This window comes from Centruroides vittatus, unplaced genomic scaffold, assembly GCF_030686945.1.
Source record: "Centruroides vittatus isolate TY-2023 unplaced genomic scaffold, ASM3068694v2 scaffold_752, whole genome shotgun sequence".
Lineage (NCBI taxonomy): Eukaryota > Metazoa > Arthropoda > Arachnida > Scorpiones > Buthidae > Centruroides > Centruroides vittatus.
In genome coordinates this window covers 1,910,707-1,928,598 of record NW_027122716.1, presented here as the reverse complement: position 1 = coordinate 1,928,598, position 17,892 = coordinate 1,910,707, and the positions used below count along the sequence as shown (strand labels likewise).

At 29.2% G+C, this 17,892-nt stretch overlaps 2 protein-coding genes across 4 annotated transcripts in view; one reads left to right on the top strand and one right to left on the bottom strand.

Annotated features, from left to right (window-relative positions):
- Nucleotides 1–9,189, top strand: part of LOC136989700 (kynurenine formamidase-like) — a 46,043-nt gene extending 36,854 nt beyond the window's left edge. For 2 of the 3 annotated variants that reach the window (XM_067287938.1, XM_067287939.1), the window contains exons 2-12: nt 407–468; nt 537–627; nt 707–808; nt 879–927; nt 1,864–1,949; nt 3,103–3,181; nt 3,272–3,372; nt 3,440–3,509; nt 3,624–3,765; nt 6,072–6,176; nt 8,796–9,189. In XM_067287938.1, the coding sequence (XP_067144039.1) occupies nt 436–468; nt 537–627; nt 707–808; nt 879–927; nt 1,864–1,949; nt 3,103–3,181; nt 3,272–3,372; nt 3,440–3,509; nt 3,624–3,765; nt 6,072–6,176; nt 8,796–8,810 (873 nt within the window). In that variant the 5' untranslated portion in view covers nt 407–435 and the 3' untranslated portion in view covers nt 8,811–9,189. The remainder of the gene's footprint in view (nt 1–406; nt 469–536; nt 628–706; nt 809–878; nt 928–1,863; nt 1,950–3,102; nt 3,182–3,271; nt 3,373–3,439; nt 3,510–3,623; nt 3,766–6,071; nt 6,177–8,795) is intronic. The other variant, XM_067287937.1, reaches the window with a different exon arrangement.
- LOC136989702 (uncharacterized) lies at nt 8,929–10,229 on the bottom strand. Its single transcript, XM_067287940.1, has 2 exons — nt 9,817–10,229; nt 8,929–9,181 (listed from the first exon to the last, which is right to left on the bottom strand). Exons 1-2 carry the CDS (start codon nt 10,210–10,212, stop codon nt 8,987–8,989), a joined length of 591 nt encoding a protein of 196 aa, XP_067144041.1. The 5' UTR covers nt 10,213–10,229; the 3' UTR covers nt 8,929–8,986.
- Between the last annotated feature and the right edge of the window lie 7,663 nt (nt 10,230–17,892).

Sequence of the window (17,892 nt, the reverse complement as noted above, 5' to 3'; positions counted from 1 at the left end):
AAGTAAGTAAATTATTCTGTGTATGTTCAATAAAATTTGTACAAAGTTGATTGATTATATTTTAATATCAAATAACTTTTATAAATAAACAAATTTTTATTATTAATAGGTTTATTGTCATTTTAAAATTATAATTATAGCAAAAAATATTTCTTTATATATAATGTGCTTAACCTTGGCTGTATATGTGTGATAATCTCATAATGCTGTACATATATAAAATTATTATTGTTATAATTATAATTTTAGAATTAGAATAAAGCTACTGATAATAAAGTGGGCTAAAAGCAATGTTAAATACAAGATTTTATTGTCATTAAGTAATTAGAATTTATGAAATTAAAAGTTTAATTCTTATTAGGTCATATCTTCGGGCTAAGTATTAAATTAAGTTTAACAATTACAGCAAAGAAGAAATTAATACCGAAGTAAAAAATGATTTCAGAAGAAAAAGAAGCGCATGAACCTGTAAATATACATTGATCTTATTTCGGTTATTTTAGCACTTTAAATATTTTCTAATCATATTAATATAGGAAGAAGAAATAAATTATATGCCAAGCAACTGGTCACATCGTTATGAAAGTGATAAAGCCGTCGAAAACTTTATCAATGTTTTAAATAGATGTAATGACTAATATTATTTTGATTTAACTCTTTATAACTTATTTCATTACTAGTTTTAATTTAGCAAATTCTTTTGTAGTGAGCGAAGATGTAACAAAATCAATTCCACATCGCGTAAACGTAAAAAGTGAAAACTTCAATGGAAAAGGCATGGACATTTTCAGTGAAGATTTGCCAAATGGTATTACTTTTATTGTCGTAAAATTTAAATAATGTAATTAAAAAATAATTAATTAAAAATATCATTTCAGATTCTCCGATCTTTGCTTTCATTCATGGAGGCTTTTGGAGTGAAGGAAGGTAAAATACATTCTATTTGTATGTATTGATTAAATAATGTTTAAAAAATGAATATTTTATATGTGTAAATTGGTTAGCATTAGGTTAGGATTTGATTAGAACCGTTAAAATTAACGGTTACATCACTTTGAACATAATACAAAACGCCCTATGAGATGAAAATTACAGTATCAATAACATCTTATCTAGAAAATTAGTGTTGGGTTGCAATTTGAAAAAATTGTAGACCTATAAATTCCCATTGTTGTCCGTTTGTCCGTCTGTCTTTCCTTAATATCAAGAACACAGTTAGATAGATGAAAGACGATACCAGATATGGAAACTTGGCAGGAGGCCCCAATTAAATAAACTATATATGAACATCCGATGCAAACCGAAAGTCACGTTATTTCAATTCAAAAATTTTCCCCCAAAAGATGTTGGATAAATGACCGGCAAGACTCTATTGTTAAGGGAAAATTATGATATACAGAGCAAGCCACTACTAATTTGAGGTGGAGAGCATATATTTTAAGTTAAATATGATTAAAAGTTTCAGCCCGGCATTGTGATGATGTCACAATAATTTCACTATAAGTTTATGTTCGAAATATTTTTTTCAAAAAATTATGTATTAACTTAATACATAATTTACATAAATTTAAGTTACATTGTACATAATTACGTATAATATAACTTAATAATAATTAATTAATAAGGTTTTAGTGAGGAACATAATAAGTTGATCCGCCACACAAGTATTTACCAAACAGATGAAATAAAATTCCCAAGCTAAATGTTTAATATATTTAATAAAATAATAAAATAGATTATTTAAAAATACGGATATAAATCAAGTGCTAAAAGTTAAATAATATATTTTATATTTTAATAAATGTAAATATATTTTTAAAGTTAAAAAAATTTATTTTATTCATTTTTATATTCTTGATTTAGCAAAGAAATGTATCATTACCTAGCAAAATTATTCCGTAGCAAAGGAGTAATTACAACTTTAATCGATCATAATTTAGCCCCTTCTGGTAAGAAATTTTAATATTATCAATTAAAGTATTACTAAATTAGATAAAATTCGGCACTGTACAGCAAAAGGAGGTTACACGATAAGTCGACTAACATGAGAAAGTAATGCAGGAATTAAAAAAATCTAAAACGTATTAAGGACCTAATTGTCTTCGAGAAATAAGCGGTTTGCGACCTCCCAAATTGCATCCCAACCGCCTCATTCAGAGCAGCAATTGTACCATGATTTTCATAATTGTTTATAAAAAATATTTAATTTATAGAAGGATCAATGTCAAGACTTCAAAGAAAATGTTACCATTTAAAATTGTGTGAATCATATTAATAATAAATATTAAAAATATGAAGATACCGCTTAAATTGATGGATCGCTGGAAGACCGCGTTGTTCTATGACGTGTCGTTTATTTCAGACTTCTAATTCTTTATATATTTCTATGGGCTTATATAAATTATCAATGCTTGAATAGTAAATAAGTTGATTTACTTCATCTTTAAATATAATTGCACTGTTATAATTCTTAATTAAATTTTCAAAACAATTACCACAATCGCACTGTGACGTTCGTATACATTAAAATTTTTTGTTAATGTTACCTATGGTTCCAAAATGGCGGCTCGTTTCTGATTCCAGCTAATAGAAGAAAGGAAACAGTTGGGACGCACGTTTTAACCTATCATAACCTAACCTATTCTAATAAATTACCATAATTATTACCAACAAAATTATTAGAATGGGTTAGGTTAGGTTAGAACGTGCGACCCCACTGTTTCCTTTCTTCTATTTGCTGGAATCAGAGACGAGCCCCCATTTTGGAACCATAGGTAGCATTAACCAAATTTTTATATTGTTGTAGACTCCTTTGTATATTTTATCATCAAAAATTGAAAAACTGATTAAACTATCATTCTTTTTAATTTGAGAGCTGATTCAGAAGCTCATTTAGCTCTTCAATTCTTCTAATTCGATGTTATTAAAAGTATGAAGTATTGTTGTCATGTCTTACAGTACTTAAACTACGAGTATTTAGCATTTTTTATTGCAAAACAACACAATTATTAATAAACAATCTCTGAAATGTAATATTTAAATAGCATATATTATTTTTATTAACAACAATTTTTCATTAAAGTCATTTCTTTCAAATGAAAGCCACACTCACGGAAATTATTGAAGAGAGCAAACAAACCATCTTGTGCTTAGTTCAATTAGCTGCAGAAAGAAAGTCAAAGTAAGCGAATGCTTTAAAGACAACATACACAGTGTATTCCTTTATAAACCTCAATTAACATAATTTTTACGTAATATTAATAACTTGTAGAGGAATCTACTTAAGTGGACATTCTTCGGGAGCTCATTTAGCAGCCATGTTTCTTTCTTCAGAATGGAAAGACAATCCGATGATAAAAAAATATATTAAAGGTATAATTCAATTTTAATTTTAATTATATGATTTCATATTATTTTTTGAAAAATTATAAATTTTTAGGTGTTATACTTATATCGGGAATCTACGATATTTATCCTTTATTGAAAACTAGCGTGTTTGAAATCGTTCAGTAAGTTATAAAATCAATTTTTTTTATAACTAATTTGATTAAAATAAATTAAATGCATAAAATTTATTTATAAATTTGTATAGTTACATGATTATACTTGCGTACTTAATTTAGTAAGGTGACTGATAAAGCCAATCCATCGAAATTTCTAAAAGAAATTTCATCGAACTTGATAGAAACAAACATGAAAATTCTCATAACAGTAGCGGAACACGATCCTCCGAAATTTATTGAACAGTCACAGCATTTTTATCAGGTAAGTAAAGAGTAAATAAAGTGTATCATTTCAAAGTAATTTTTTATTTTATTATTATATTAAGTATACATAAAACTTAACTATAAATTAAATTTTATTTATATTTATGATATTAAAATATGGATGAATGATCGCAAAATAAATGCCTTAAAATGATTCCTAAAAAACAAGTAATATAAAAAAAAAGTTTTTTAAAGTTAATTCCTACTTAGGTCAACAAAGAAAAATTTTATTCTAGTTACTTTTTATTAAATAATTACAATTAATATAAATATATAAATACATATGCTAAATATCTTATATAAGAGAAATTTTTTTTCTCCCATATAAAACTAAAATTAATTAATTAAATTTAATTAATGAATTAATATTTGAAAAAACTGTATTAACATCAAGTGTCATCCACTACAAGTTTAAAAAAAATGTATTTGAACTTGAGTGGATGAATAAAAAGTATTTTATTAACGATTGAAAATTTGAACAAGATATATAAATATATATAGGGAGAGTGTGAACTAATAGTAGGAATTTAGTAAGTACTCACTATGTGGAAACACTGCCATACAATACATTCTGTGAATAATAGTAGTACAGTAGAGCATCGATTATCCGACTTAATTGGGGACTGGGGTTGGTCGGATAACTGAAAAGTCGGATAACCGAAAAGTATGAAAAAATACATTATTAGTATGGTGTATTAGGCCTGGTTTAAATACTAGCCTCCCTTTCATGGTCGAGCCAGTGCTGCCAGCTAAAACATGCAAAAATTTAACAAAAATAATATTAAAGTAGCCAAGAAATAACCAAATATTGTAGCGCCACATCACTAGCGGACATTTGAATTTGCCGACTAGAACGCGGTCGGTTAACCGATAAGTCGGTTAATCGGAGTCGGATAAACGATGCTCTACTGCAGTGATTCTCAAAGTGGGGGTGCGACCCCAAGGGGTCGTGAAAAATATTTGGGGGGTCGCTGAAAAATTGATGCCAGATCAATTTTTTTCAAATATTTTATAAATTTACTATAGATTCATGTTTAGAAATAATAGAAATAAAAAATATATAAAATAATTTTTACTTAAATAAATTGCACATATAAATAATATAAATATTTAAATACGAGCCTAACCCCCTCCTTCCGGGATGTTTTTCGACACATACTTATTCTTCGGGGGTCCTTTGAAATTTTTAAGTGCAGAAGGGGGGTCGCGGTCCAAAAAGTTTGAGAAACACTGCTCTACTGTATAAGAAAAATTTAGGAACAAGTTGCGTGACTTATCCGACTGTTATGAGATTTTATTTTAAAAATAACATTTATATTATTAATCATAATAAATAAAATTTTGTGTGGCGCCACCTGTTGAGATTTTGTTATAAAAACTTTTTACATTATTTATTATTATAAAATAAAAAAGCTAAATTTTGTAATAGTGATGTCTTATATATATTTTCTACTATATATATATATATATATATTCTTCTTTATATATATATAAAGAAAAAGTTATAAATGCAAACAACAAGTAAATTTTTCATTAAGTTCGACTCTATCTCTACACTCCCTCGACCTTTAACTGTCAAAATTTAAAAGTTCAATGCCCGTTATATACAAGTTACTGTGCTAAAATTCGTTTCTTCATCTTTACCTTATCTTGAAATATTAAACAAAATAGACGCCAACAAATACATATACATAGTTTTCATATCTAAGGAATTTTCCCTTTTTTTTACCTTTTTTTTGGGGGGAGGGGTTCAAGACATCTCATAGTCAAAACGTTCAGATTGCAAAAAAATTCGGAGGGTCAAATTCGACATGATTTCAATACTTTTCCTTGTTATGTATGCTATATGCATAACAGCCGGGGAAGTAATAGTGGTGAATAAATCCCTTATTGTATAGTTTTAGACAGTGATTAAATGGCGTTTGGAAAATTTGACTTTTTGCCAACTTTTTCATAGTCATACTCCACTGTGCTACTGAACATAATAGAAATATGAAGTAAGTTAAAATAAAAATAAAAAATAATAAAGGAGTTTTCTTACATATAGGACATTACAATTAAGCTTTCAACATAAGATTGAAACAGTTGTTTCAGCTTTTGAAGAGTTCTAATCTATGTGATATAAAATATTTACAGTATATCCGATTTCAACAAACTTAAATAAAAATAGATTATATAAATTTACTCATTGTTCATTTCTATAGTGTTGTGTTCTATAGTGAAATTAATAAATTCTACGAAGTAATTCAACCAGATTAGTAGCATATAGATCTAATTATATTTTTAACTTAATTCCTTTTGCAGGAATTACAAGAATTTGGAGTAAGTTCAGATTATCTACAAGTCCAAGAGGAAGATCATTTCTCTATTGTAGAGAAATTACATGACGAATCATTCATTTTAACACAGGTAAGATAATCGTATTATCCAACTCAGTGATACAATACTATGGGAGGGCGAGATGGAACATTTAAGGGTTTTCTGCTTGTAAAAAATTAGCTAAATACATTCACATTTTTTAACTTAAAATATCTTTTTGATACATATGCCAACTAAATTTTAAAAATCAAAACAATGCACTTATTCTTAATTAAAATAATCATTGCATATTAAAAATATTGACTGTGTGTTCCATTGTGCCTCACTGTATAGGGGTTTTTTTATTTGTGGTTTAAGGCCCTTTACCACTCAATAAAGAGCATAAAAAATCCCCATCACTGTATAGGGTAGTGTGGAACAGTGTGCAGTGGTGGTAAGGGCTAGATGGAACAATCATAAATAGCAACATTTAAGTGAAAACTTTTATTTATTATTATCGTTATTGTATGGATTATGTAAATTTTCTGTAATTGTCCGATTTCCATCGGAAGATACTATAACCAAAGAGGTCAGCGTCTATGTACAGGTCTATTATTATTATGTGTATTGTTTTTAATAGTGTATCGTCGGTTCTTTTTAATGAAGATTTTCGTATTTTATTTTCAAGTCATCCGCTATCACTCCCATGCCTAGAATAAAAATAACTTTTTTTTAAAAAACTACAGTTTGTGTATATGGCTTTCATTACTTAAAACGTCAGTAATACTAAATTTATGTGAAATTTCTATGTTCCATAATTATCGCCGTTTTTTGCAGAAATTTAAAATGTTACATTTTAATGAAAACGGGGATTTCGTTATAATCACGAAGACGATCTTCAGGAAACTTCAATAAACGAGGATTACAAGCCAAAATAAAGCCAAAGTGCTAATAGAAGTATTTAAAAATGGCTAAAGTTAAAAACGTAGCATCTCAATAGCAATAAGTAGTCCCATGCGCTTATAAAAACCAATTCTTTCTTGTTCTAGAGAACAGTAGATGAATCTAGTTTTTAACTAAATGAAAGAGAACCGTCTGCAATGTGCTTCCACGTGTTGATAGTTTCCAGAAGTTATCGTATTAATTATTTCTGAAAATGTTTGTGTACAATGTTCCACATCTTCCACTTGTTCCACAAATGTCGCTTCATCCTGCCGTATATTTTATTTACAATACACACACATCAAAAGTCATATATTTCGTATTTTCTATTATTTATTATTATATTATTATTTTATATTAGATTATTATTGCAGTTCAAAAACTGCAATAATACTCAGCATGTAATAATAGAGAAAATATTTTTATATTCCATTATCTGTCAAAATTTGATACTTATTTTCTGTTTACGTTATAGATAAGCCTTATTTGTATCTTACATTAGGGCTATTCAAATGATAGGCCGCATATTTTCGCGGTACGTTAAAAAGTTTGGACTATTCAAATTTATATCTGTATTATAGTTTTCTCTTGTTTATTGCTTGTCTGCTTATTAAAACCATTGGCCATGACAATGATGGCAAATCTTTTTCCGAAGTTGAGTCAAAATTGAATTCGAAATTTAGCAACTCCAAAGCGCGGGACAAATATTTAATTTGGGTAATTAAAAACTAACAAAAAGTATAGCACGACACAAATTAACATTGTACTCTGAACTTGAAATGTATTATACGTAGTAAATTTTACGTATACGTATACGTAGTAAATATGTATAATACATTTAAGCATATAAGAGGAAAAGTAAAACAGTGTGAAATTATTCAATAGGTCACACTTTTTTAAAAAAGTTAGTCAAGTGTGTTTGTTTCTTGTTTTTTCGATAGACTTGTCACAGATAAGTTGTCTCCTTCCGCCGAAAATCCAATCACGTGAAAGACAAGAATTATTGTAAGGGTTAGAATGTGAGCTAACCTTTACAATGATTCTTCGTTCTTTCACGTGTATCGAATACTGAAAAGGAATGAAAAACCGGAAAGCGATTTATTCGCTTAGTGAAATTGGTTCACACTACAAAACGTGGAAAGTGAAAATTTACAATGTGTTGGACTGACGGAACGATTTGCTAAACGGGAAAATTTGTCGGAAACAACGTCACGTGTTTACATATTATTCGCTTTACTTTTCGCATTTTCTGGCGATTCGCTGTTAGTGTGGCTAACCTGAAGTGTATACTTAATTCGCTTTAAATTTTTTCATTTTAAAGTGAGTAACACATAAGTGAGAAAACTGGTGTGTGGTATTAAAAAATGATGTACAAATGTGAAATCGTATGAATAAAAAAACGTACAACTGAATGCTTTATAATGGAGAAACGTATAAACGGGCTTCGACTATATATCGCTTAACGGAAAATTTGGTATTGCTTAACTGAGCTTAAAAGCTTTAGGACCCTGCTTTCACCCTACATACCAAATATATTTTTAAAATAGTTTATAAAACGTAATACTATCTAAATATTCAATGAAATCGTCACGCGGATTACTGAGTGAGCAAGCATCAGTCACGCTGATTGTCTTTTTTTTAGTGACTTTCAACAATTATTTTATTACTACTTTTTAAAAAATATATTAAGTATTTATTTAAATTTTTATTATCAGATAATTAGAAGTAGCATTTACTAGTATTATTAGGAGGTTATGCAAATCAAATTCATTCTGAGCTTATTTTCAGAATTTGTTAGTCTGAACGACTTTTATAATGAAGACGTTGAAGTGAATTGAGTTGAAATGTAATTTTTGCATATAAAAATGCGCTGTTCTGTATAAGTTGATATGTCAATTCTGAATGCGTAAATCGAACAAATTTGGAAAATCAGAATGAAAATTTTAATGTGACCATTTCTAAAGAGAAAAAGAGATTTTTTATAATCGAGAAATTGATGTGGCATTTTCTCTGCCAGATGGAAGGGGTTTGGCAAGAGTTCCATTAATGGTTAAGTATCCATTTTGAGCAATAGCGTAGTCGATACGCTCTGGATAGTTATCTTCTGGAAGAATATATTCCCATTTATATTCATTCAACCGATTTGTATGTTTGTCTTCGTGTCTAGCGTGTACCTTTAACAAATATAATACCAAAATATGAATATTTTATAAAACAACTAGAAAATACTACGATATTCACTTAATTAAACTAAAATTGAATGTATCGAAATGATTATTTAAAAGTTTACTGTAATTGTAAATGGACAGGAATACAGGTGACTACTTGTAGATCTGCAGAATACGTAACAGAAACTACGTACGTATAATGCATTAACTTATACCAGTATATCATTATAAAAAATATGTTAAGGTTAGGTGACCACATTTTCTAGAAACCAGAAATATCCAAAATATTAGTTAAAAAGATATAAATAAATTCTCATTCTGTGAGTATATTAAATGATTACATTAAAAGAATTGTTTTTATGCAGAAAAATAAGCGTAAAGTTATTCTAAATATTTTAAATTTAGAAATTAAAACTTCCTAAAGCATTGCTTATCATATCTATGAGTTATAATTAGCTATAACACCAAATCAAACACTGCTCAAATTTTAGGATATTAACTTCAAATTCAATTACTGCAGTAGCATACATATTATTCTTTACTCTTAACAAAAATCTTTATGGTGTTTTCACATGTATGCCTATTCATTATATTGAGTCTTAAATTTTAATCATTATCTTAAATAGATTTATAAATCTTACTTGTATGAAATTTCCCTTGGAAGTAACAGAAATATCTTCGGGTAAATATGCTTTCATGTCAAGACAAAGATTTAAATATCTTCCATTACTTCTGTCTTCGACCATAGGAAGATAATTATCTGTACTTTCTTGATTTCGCGTCGAACCGGATGATTCCGGCAGAAATCTCCTCGAATCATCCACGTGCCGCGTAGAATCTGACAAACTAAAGGTTGGTTGAGATGACGATGGTGATGGTGTTCCTATTAATTCTCGTTCTCGATAAGTCACTTGACCTCCTAATCGATTTATTTCCATTGCCAATCTTTGCATTTCCTCGCTGAATCTGTCTCTAGAAGTAGTTAAACTTTGCTCAATATTATCGTAAGTTTTTCTAAGAGATTCTCTCCGATCCATTTTAAAGCCGTCTGGAAGGTAATGTGTTTATTTTATAATTACTTGTCGATATAAAATTATTACTCATTTTATAATTACTTACATGACGCAAACTTAATTAACACTGAATAAATTTATAGATTTACTACTTAATTTTAATATTGCCTAAACATAATTTTTTATAGATCTATTATTGTATTTAATTATTATTGTGATAAAACTGATAACAATATGAAACATTATTAATTATTAACACTCATTTTTCAACCATTTGTTTAAGTTTTCTACTGTTTTTGTATTATAACTATTAATATAATTGATTATTATTATTGAAACACGACTGAGAAATGCCATAATTTTGGCTTCACATTTTTAATACAGCAGAATTCGAACAAAATACAATTAATAAATTTTAAATCTTCAGTTTCTGTTCGAATAAATCATAGAATATTCAATGGAATATGATGCCTATCAATTTGGAAATGTCCGGGAGAAGTCATTTATATAACGTATAAAACGTAATACAAAAATTATCAGTTTGTAAATGTGTATCATAACCTAATTATTATGAAGGGCAAATTGGGTAATTGATATGAACACGAGCTTATTTAGGTTATAGGTAGGTGTAATTTGCAATGGTTTCGGCTAGCATGGATTATGGATGGGAAATGATGTATTATAATAACTAAATTTCTATTTTCATTTTTAATTTTAAACTAACTCGTAAGACTAGTTTCTTAAATTCACAAACATAAATAGCGAAGATACGAATAAAACCGCTTTATATTTTAAATCTTTAACACACTTTACACGTTTCAAACATTTATTTCTTTCGAATGGCCATAAATACATTTTTGAAACATCGATTTTTCAAAACCACATTATATGAAATCTGTCACAATTTTAAAGTAGTAACTAAGAAATAAAGAAGTTCTATTTTGTATTTGTTCTGAAATATCTGAATATAAAGTGACAACAAAAACTGAAAACTCATCGTAAATTTTCATTTGTGTTTTTAATAATTAATTTCTCGTCTTTTTTATAGCATAAAAGTTAAAAATTGTATATTTATTTTATGGTTTCTTCTAAACTAAAGGTATGTTTCTTCTTATTATAAGTTTCTTGTCAGAATTAATCGTCTCGATTTCTCTTTTGTGAAAAAAGTAGAAATTTGCGAAATCTATCAATTTTTTTCTTCTTCTCAGCATGTTGTTCAGCAAGATTATTAACGATTTGATGTTTTTATATGCAAAAAACGAGCGCTGCTGGTGTTCTTTTTTTTTGTGCAATTCGAATTTGGCTTTCCTTTTTGTATAATTAAGTTAGTATTTGAAAGAATTAGTTAATTTTTGGTTTAAATGTTTTTATTTAATTTACCATCATTATAGTTAATTCTTATTTTGTTGGAGATTGGAGGGGTGGAACTGAATCAGGACCAATGTCTCGTACTTCTCCCTCTGTGGAAAAGATGGGTATACTATAGATTATTCCCTATGGAATTTCGTGTGTTTGGGTATATATCTGAACTCAGGGGACCGAGACGAGTTCAACGATACTCTACTTTTGGACCGGAGACGAAAAATAAAAAAGTTATACTTTTTTCCGGCGATCGCGCGATGATAGGGAGTCGCGTCGCTCTCCGCTAAGACGGCCTCGCTATCGCGATCGACAGTCCCGTCGCTTGCCGTTAAAATTGCCTTTAGTAGACGTTTCCCCCATTTTTTTACTTTGTTCAAGAACTACCGTGAATCGATCACTAGTTTAGAACGTGACGCCCGTACGAGAGGTCAGTCGGGCCGCCATGTTCGCTGCAATAAGTAACATTAACCGAAATGGCGATCGCGCGATGATCGAAAGTCGCGTCGCTCTCTCCGCTCTCGTATCGCGTGTTTAACGCTCCGGGAGATGACCGTAGTCCGACGTCACGGTTTGCAAACTTTACCGCAAGATGGCAGTACTAGCAACTATGGTGCCGTCTTCATGAGAGCATTAAAAAAGTATGGTAAGTGAAAAAGTATGATAACTTTATTTTTCGTCTCCGGTCCAAAAATAGGGTACCGTTGAACTCGTCTCGGTCCCCTGAGTTCCAATATATAATCAAAGTCGTGAAATTCCATAGGGAGTAATCTATAGTATACCCGAAAAGGTTCATCGTCCATTGGAAACCATCGATGTTCCCCTAGTGAAACCGGTGTTAAAGATTTCACGTCTCAATTCTCGAGAAATTTCTTTGTTTTGAAAAACAGTTCGAAATTATTTTGTCTAAGTTGGATGAATTGTTGTCAAAATTCGACTGGCTAACTAATTTGCATAAAGAACACGAAGAACGACTGACTCGTATAGAAGAGAAAATTGATGAGTTAAACGTTGACAATTTTTCTATGCAATCTCTTTTGTTGGATTCATTTCACAACGAATTAAATAATAATAATACAGTAGAGCGTCGATAAGTGGAATGGCCGGAAAGTGGAACGATTTTCAGTCGGACTGTGTCGTGCTGAATCGAACGTTTTTGACACTAAATTTACTTCTAAAGTATAATTTTCATGTTTTCTATATTCTTTAATATATTTATTTTGTTTGTACAAAATGAAGAAATAATTTTTAACGATACGATAGCCTCGATGATTATTATAAAAATTTTCGTTAGGCTTAAAATCGACGAAAATTCAACACGAAGCGACACGCAACGGAGAAAAATTCAACAGGAAGCGATACGCAACGGAGAAAAATTCAACAGGAAGCGATACGCAACGGAGAAAAATTCAACAGGAAGCGACACGCAACGGAGAAAAATTCAACAGGAAGCGATACGCAACGGAGAAAAATTCAACAGGAAGCGATACGCAACGGAGAAAAATTTGAACATCGGACAGGTTAATGTATTTTTTCGTACAAAGTCGGAAATTGGAACAAATCACTAACTGGAAGGACCCCAATCCCCAATTGGTTCCACTTATCGACGCTCTACTGTAATAATATAGTCATCTCTGGTTTAATGGACAATGACGAGGAATTGGCAAATAGCGTTACAGAATTTCTTAAGTTGATTAAAAGAAACAACGTAGAATACATTTTTACGAAAATTTGTTATAGAATTCCAAAAAACCAGTTTAATTTTAGTAGAACTTAATGGTTTGAATGATAAAAGATTGGTATTTAAAAACTTAAAACAAATTCAAGAGATTCGAATTTATTCTAGAGTTAAAGTTTTTGACGATTTGACTTTTAGATCTAGGATAAGACTTAAACTTTTGCATCATTTTAAGAAGACAAAATCTCTGAATAAAACTGCCTACTTAAGAGCCGATCGTTTGATAATTGACCTAGAAAAATTTACTTATAACTTGGACACTAATGAGCTGCAGAAGATAGGTGTGTGTGTGTTTTTTAGACAGAAATAACACTCAGAAAGGAGTTCTTCAGTGAGAACTTTTTCTTGAAACTGTCAGGGAACATTTAGTATGACTCTAAAAGATCAAGAAATTGGTTAATGTTACCTTAGGTAGCCAAGATGGCGGCTCGTCTCTAATTATAGCAAGGAAATAGTGGGACGCACGTTCTAACCTAACCTAACCTATTCTAATAAATTACCATAATTATTAGCAACCAAATTGTTAGAATAGGTCAGGTTAAGTTAGAACGTGCGTCCCACTGTTTCCTTGCTGGAATTAGAGACGAGCCGCCATCTTGGCTACCTAAGGTAACATTAACCCCAGAATTTGTTGATATTCTGCAAACTTATGACGTTGTTTCTATGGTCGAAACCTGGTTTTATTTTTCTTATAAAAGTAAGATTTATATGCAAATATAAATTGTCTTCTAATGTTCTTTTAATGACAAATTCAGCTATGGCTTTTCAGGAGAGATTAAATATGCTTCAAGAATACTGTCACAACAATCATTTAATAGTTAATTTAGAAAAAACGAAAATAATGGTTTTTCGTAGAGGAGGAAATTAAAAATTCAGATAAATCATCTAGTAAAACGGCATCGTGGGAACCCACGTTACCCACTACTATTGAGAAGTTGTTGAATAATCTTGGATTACCGTTTGAAAGTTGTTTTGATTATCCTGACTAGGGTTTCTCATTTCCCGGTCCTTTGCTCGTCCCGGAATTTCGGAAAAAAGGATATAATTATTTTTAAGATATAAAATAAATCTTAAAATCGAATGATATAATTATTTTCCATTTTTTAAGTAATTTAATACCTCCTGCATCCTTCAAAATAATAATAATAATAATGCTGTGTAAAATATGTATTAAAAATTACCTTTGAATAACGTAGAAATTTTCACAAATAGAAAAAATTATTAAAGTTAGTTGGAAACTGCTTACAACAACAACAAAATGCCTTTGAACTGAGTTGAAAATTTACAGAAAAAAAAATGAACTTAGGTCAAACTTCTAACCTAGAAGAGAATTTTGATTTTTTAAATAAAACATAATATAAAAATTTACAATAATATTTGGTATTAAGATTTTAGAAAGCAAAGATGGTCACTCAATTTGGTTCTTATTTTATTAATGAAAAGTCTTGCTACCGAGAATGCCCTCTTTGATTCAATTGATGTGGATGGAATCGTGTTTAATTAATGCATTTAAGAGAAGACAGATGATATGTGTTTTCTCACTTGAAGCTTCCAATATTTGTCGTTCGTTTCCGAGATGCGTTGAAGTACTACTTTTGCCGTCTAATATTCTTGATTTGTCTACCTCGATTGCTTTAATAGCGGCATCAAGCTTCTAACCCGGTATGGGTTGGTTGTATAGGTGGTTATTTGAAATATTGTAATTTTTAAATTCATACAGGTTTAATTGTTTAAATATGATGACAATTTTTCTGTTGATTTATATAAGTCTCGATGTAATTAACCATAGAAAAACTAAGTCATTTTTATTGTAGATATTATTGTCGGGAAAAAATTTCTTAGAATATCGTTGTAATATTATAAATCTTTTTTTAATACCGTGTTGATGTAAACCTGCTGAGGAAAGACCTTAAGGTCCGAAACACAAACATAATATATAGCCTACAGGTGAAATACCAGGTGAACAATAAAGATTGTTTTTTTTTTTTCTGAATAAGTTTTTCTCAATTTGCAGAAACCGAACACCAGTACAATAAGTCCTAATAATACGATATGTCCTAGTAGACATTTATATAATAAATTGTACATAATAAGGACACAAAGAAGCATGAATTAACTCAGTAATCCCTTTGCTTCAAAATTGCGCTTCGTACGCGCTGGTTATTTTAAACAAAAATGTTTTTCTTTGAGAATTGTTTACACCTTTTTTTTTTACTGTTACCAAATTATTGTTCACACGTACCCAAAATTTGTCTATAGCCAAATTTTGGGTGTTTGCGCAACGCTCTTTCTTGTTCCATTCCAAGTAAAACGGTAGTCAGAAACAGAAATTAATTTTAGTTTTCGTTTTCAATTTTTCAGAAATGAGGAGCACATCTTTGTACACTCACAAAAGGAAGCCACGAAGTGGTCATCACAGATTTCAGTAATATATTTGTGTAGAATCTTTATTGAGCAAAGGGAGAAAGCGCGCTATTCAAACGTTTTAAAAGAAATCGACGTTTAAAAACTCCCAAGAGTATGTTTTGTGGAACCTTTCAACGAGGACTCTGTATCTTGGCAGCACCATATCTGACTGATAATTGCTAGATCCAGTTAGTTCGCATATCTACTAGTGAATGTTTTTTTAAATCAATGCAATTTTATATAAAATAATTATAAATTACAAGGATTTGTGCATTAGCTATTTATTTTCTATTAAAAAATGCAAATTTTCTATGTTAAAAGTAAATTTAAAGCGTTTTTTTATTTAGGAATGTAAGAATATTATGAACAACTTGACATTTTAAACAATTAAATAAACGCAAAGACTTATTAATTATTACTAATTTCCGAATATCGTATTGAATTGTTATATCTGACGATGAACAATCATCTTTCGATGTCACTTCTACTTATTATGGTTTCTTATTGGTTACATCGTAAGTATATTCCATTTTCAAAGCTAATAAAACAAGCAGACAATAAACGTAAATTAAAATTATAACACAAGAATGATAAAATAATAAACTATAAAATAATTTATTTTTAACACACAACAATTCCGAAAACGTTTCATAAGCGTTTTTTTTTTCCTTTTTCTCGATAAAAGTTTATACCAAGGCTTATCCATACACAATATTTACTGAAATCAGTGACGACCACGTCATGTCCTCTCTTTGTCAGTTCGAACAAACCGCTATAAAATCACACACATTTTGTTTACTCTCTTAAAAAGAATATTCTAATTTAGCAAATTTTAATGTGTAATTTTTATTCTTATAAAATTTATTTATTTTTATTAATTTCAAAATTAATTAAATGCATATTTTTAAATTTTATTTTAGAAATCATAAATCTCATATGTGAAGAAAAATGAAAGAATAACGACAATTTATTTGAGTATAAATTTATATTATTTTTAAATAATTCAATGTTACATGTCTTTTTTAATTATTGTTTTTATGTTTTATTTAACACTTTTATTATATTTATAATAATAATAATTTTTTCATTTTATAATCAAATTTTTTTAATGTAACATTTTTTGATTTTTGTATTGATGTAAGATTATGTAACACTTTGATTTTTAAAATATAAAATTATATTTAAAAATTAAAAATTAGTTAATATTCTAATGTAAAAAAAACTATTAGTTATACGTTGTCTACATTCACAAATCATTCAGACGTTTTTATTTAATCTTTCGAAATATTTGATAATATAACCTTATCCGAGATGATAATATAATTAATATTTCATTGAAATATATTGGTATATGCAACTGATCTCAATATATTAAAAACAATTAAATAAAATGTTGTTTATTCAAAGAAAAATTTAAATTTACACCGAATATGAAAATCTAATACGTGAATTCATAAATATATGCACTTTAGGGAAATTAAATAGGCATGATTTAAAATATCGTACTGAACATTGTTACAAGGAAAAGCTCTCAAATCTACTTTTCTTGTTTGAAAATTATTTTTAGTGTCGATATTGAACGATATTTAACATACACTAATTAGATCTCCTCATAAGCATGTGATAAATAAAATAAACTTAATAATAACTTGTAACAGAATTTAAATTTATTCCGTGAAACACTTTACCATAAGGTGGCCTTAGTTTTGCCCAGTAGGAACGAATTTGATGTAAATCATCAATCACCAGATTGGAATTCCGATGTTTTATACTACAATGAAACATTCGACACGATGTCATCTCTCCGATATTTAACAGATTACCAGAAATTTGACAATTCTCTAAATGAATACTAAGAAAGACTTCAATATTCTATGTAAACAAAAACTCTTGCTATTAATCTTTTATTGGAAGTATTCTATAGGGTGATTCGCTCGGGACTGTTCAATGCCTCGTGATTCCACAGCCACATTTGAATAACGTGTAACGAAGCAGTCGATGAAGGTACGCTTTAGCGTACCTTGATCGACTGCTTCTTCATGAAATAAAGAATTGTTCTGTTCGTATTTCATGCTCGTCTTTTCATTTTACGTACAGACATTCCAAGTGTTCGGTCCCGAGTCAATGACCCTGAATGTAAAGAAGAGAGTAAAATGAAAAATTTCCAACAAAAACATAAATCCTTAAAAATAAAGAAAAAG

What these genes read in the sequence shown, in the direction of transcription:
- LOC136989702 (XM_067287940.1), bottom strand. Translation starts at nt 10,212, where the DNA reads ATGGATCGGAGAGAATCTCTTAGAAAAACTTACGATAATATTGAGCAA. An exon ending in CCAAGGGAAATTTCATACAA is followed by an intron (nt 9,182 to 9,816) that starts GTAAGATTTATA and finishes TATTTGTTAAAG; the next exon opens with GTACACGCTAGACACGAAGA.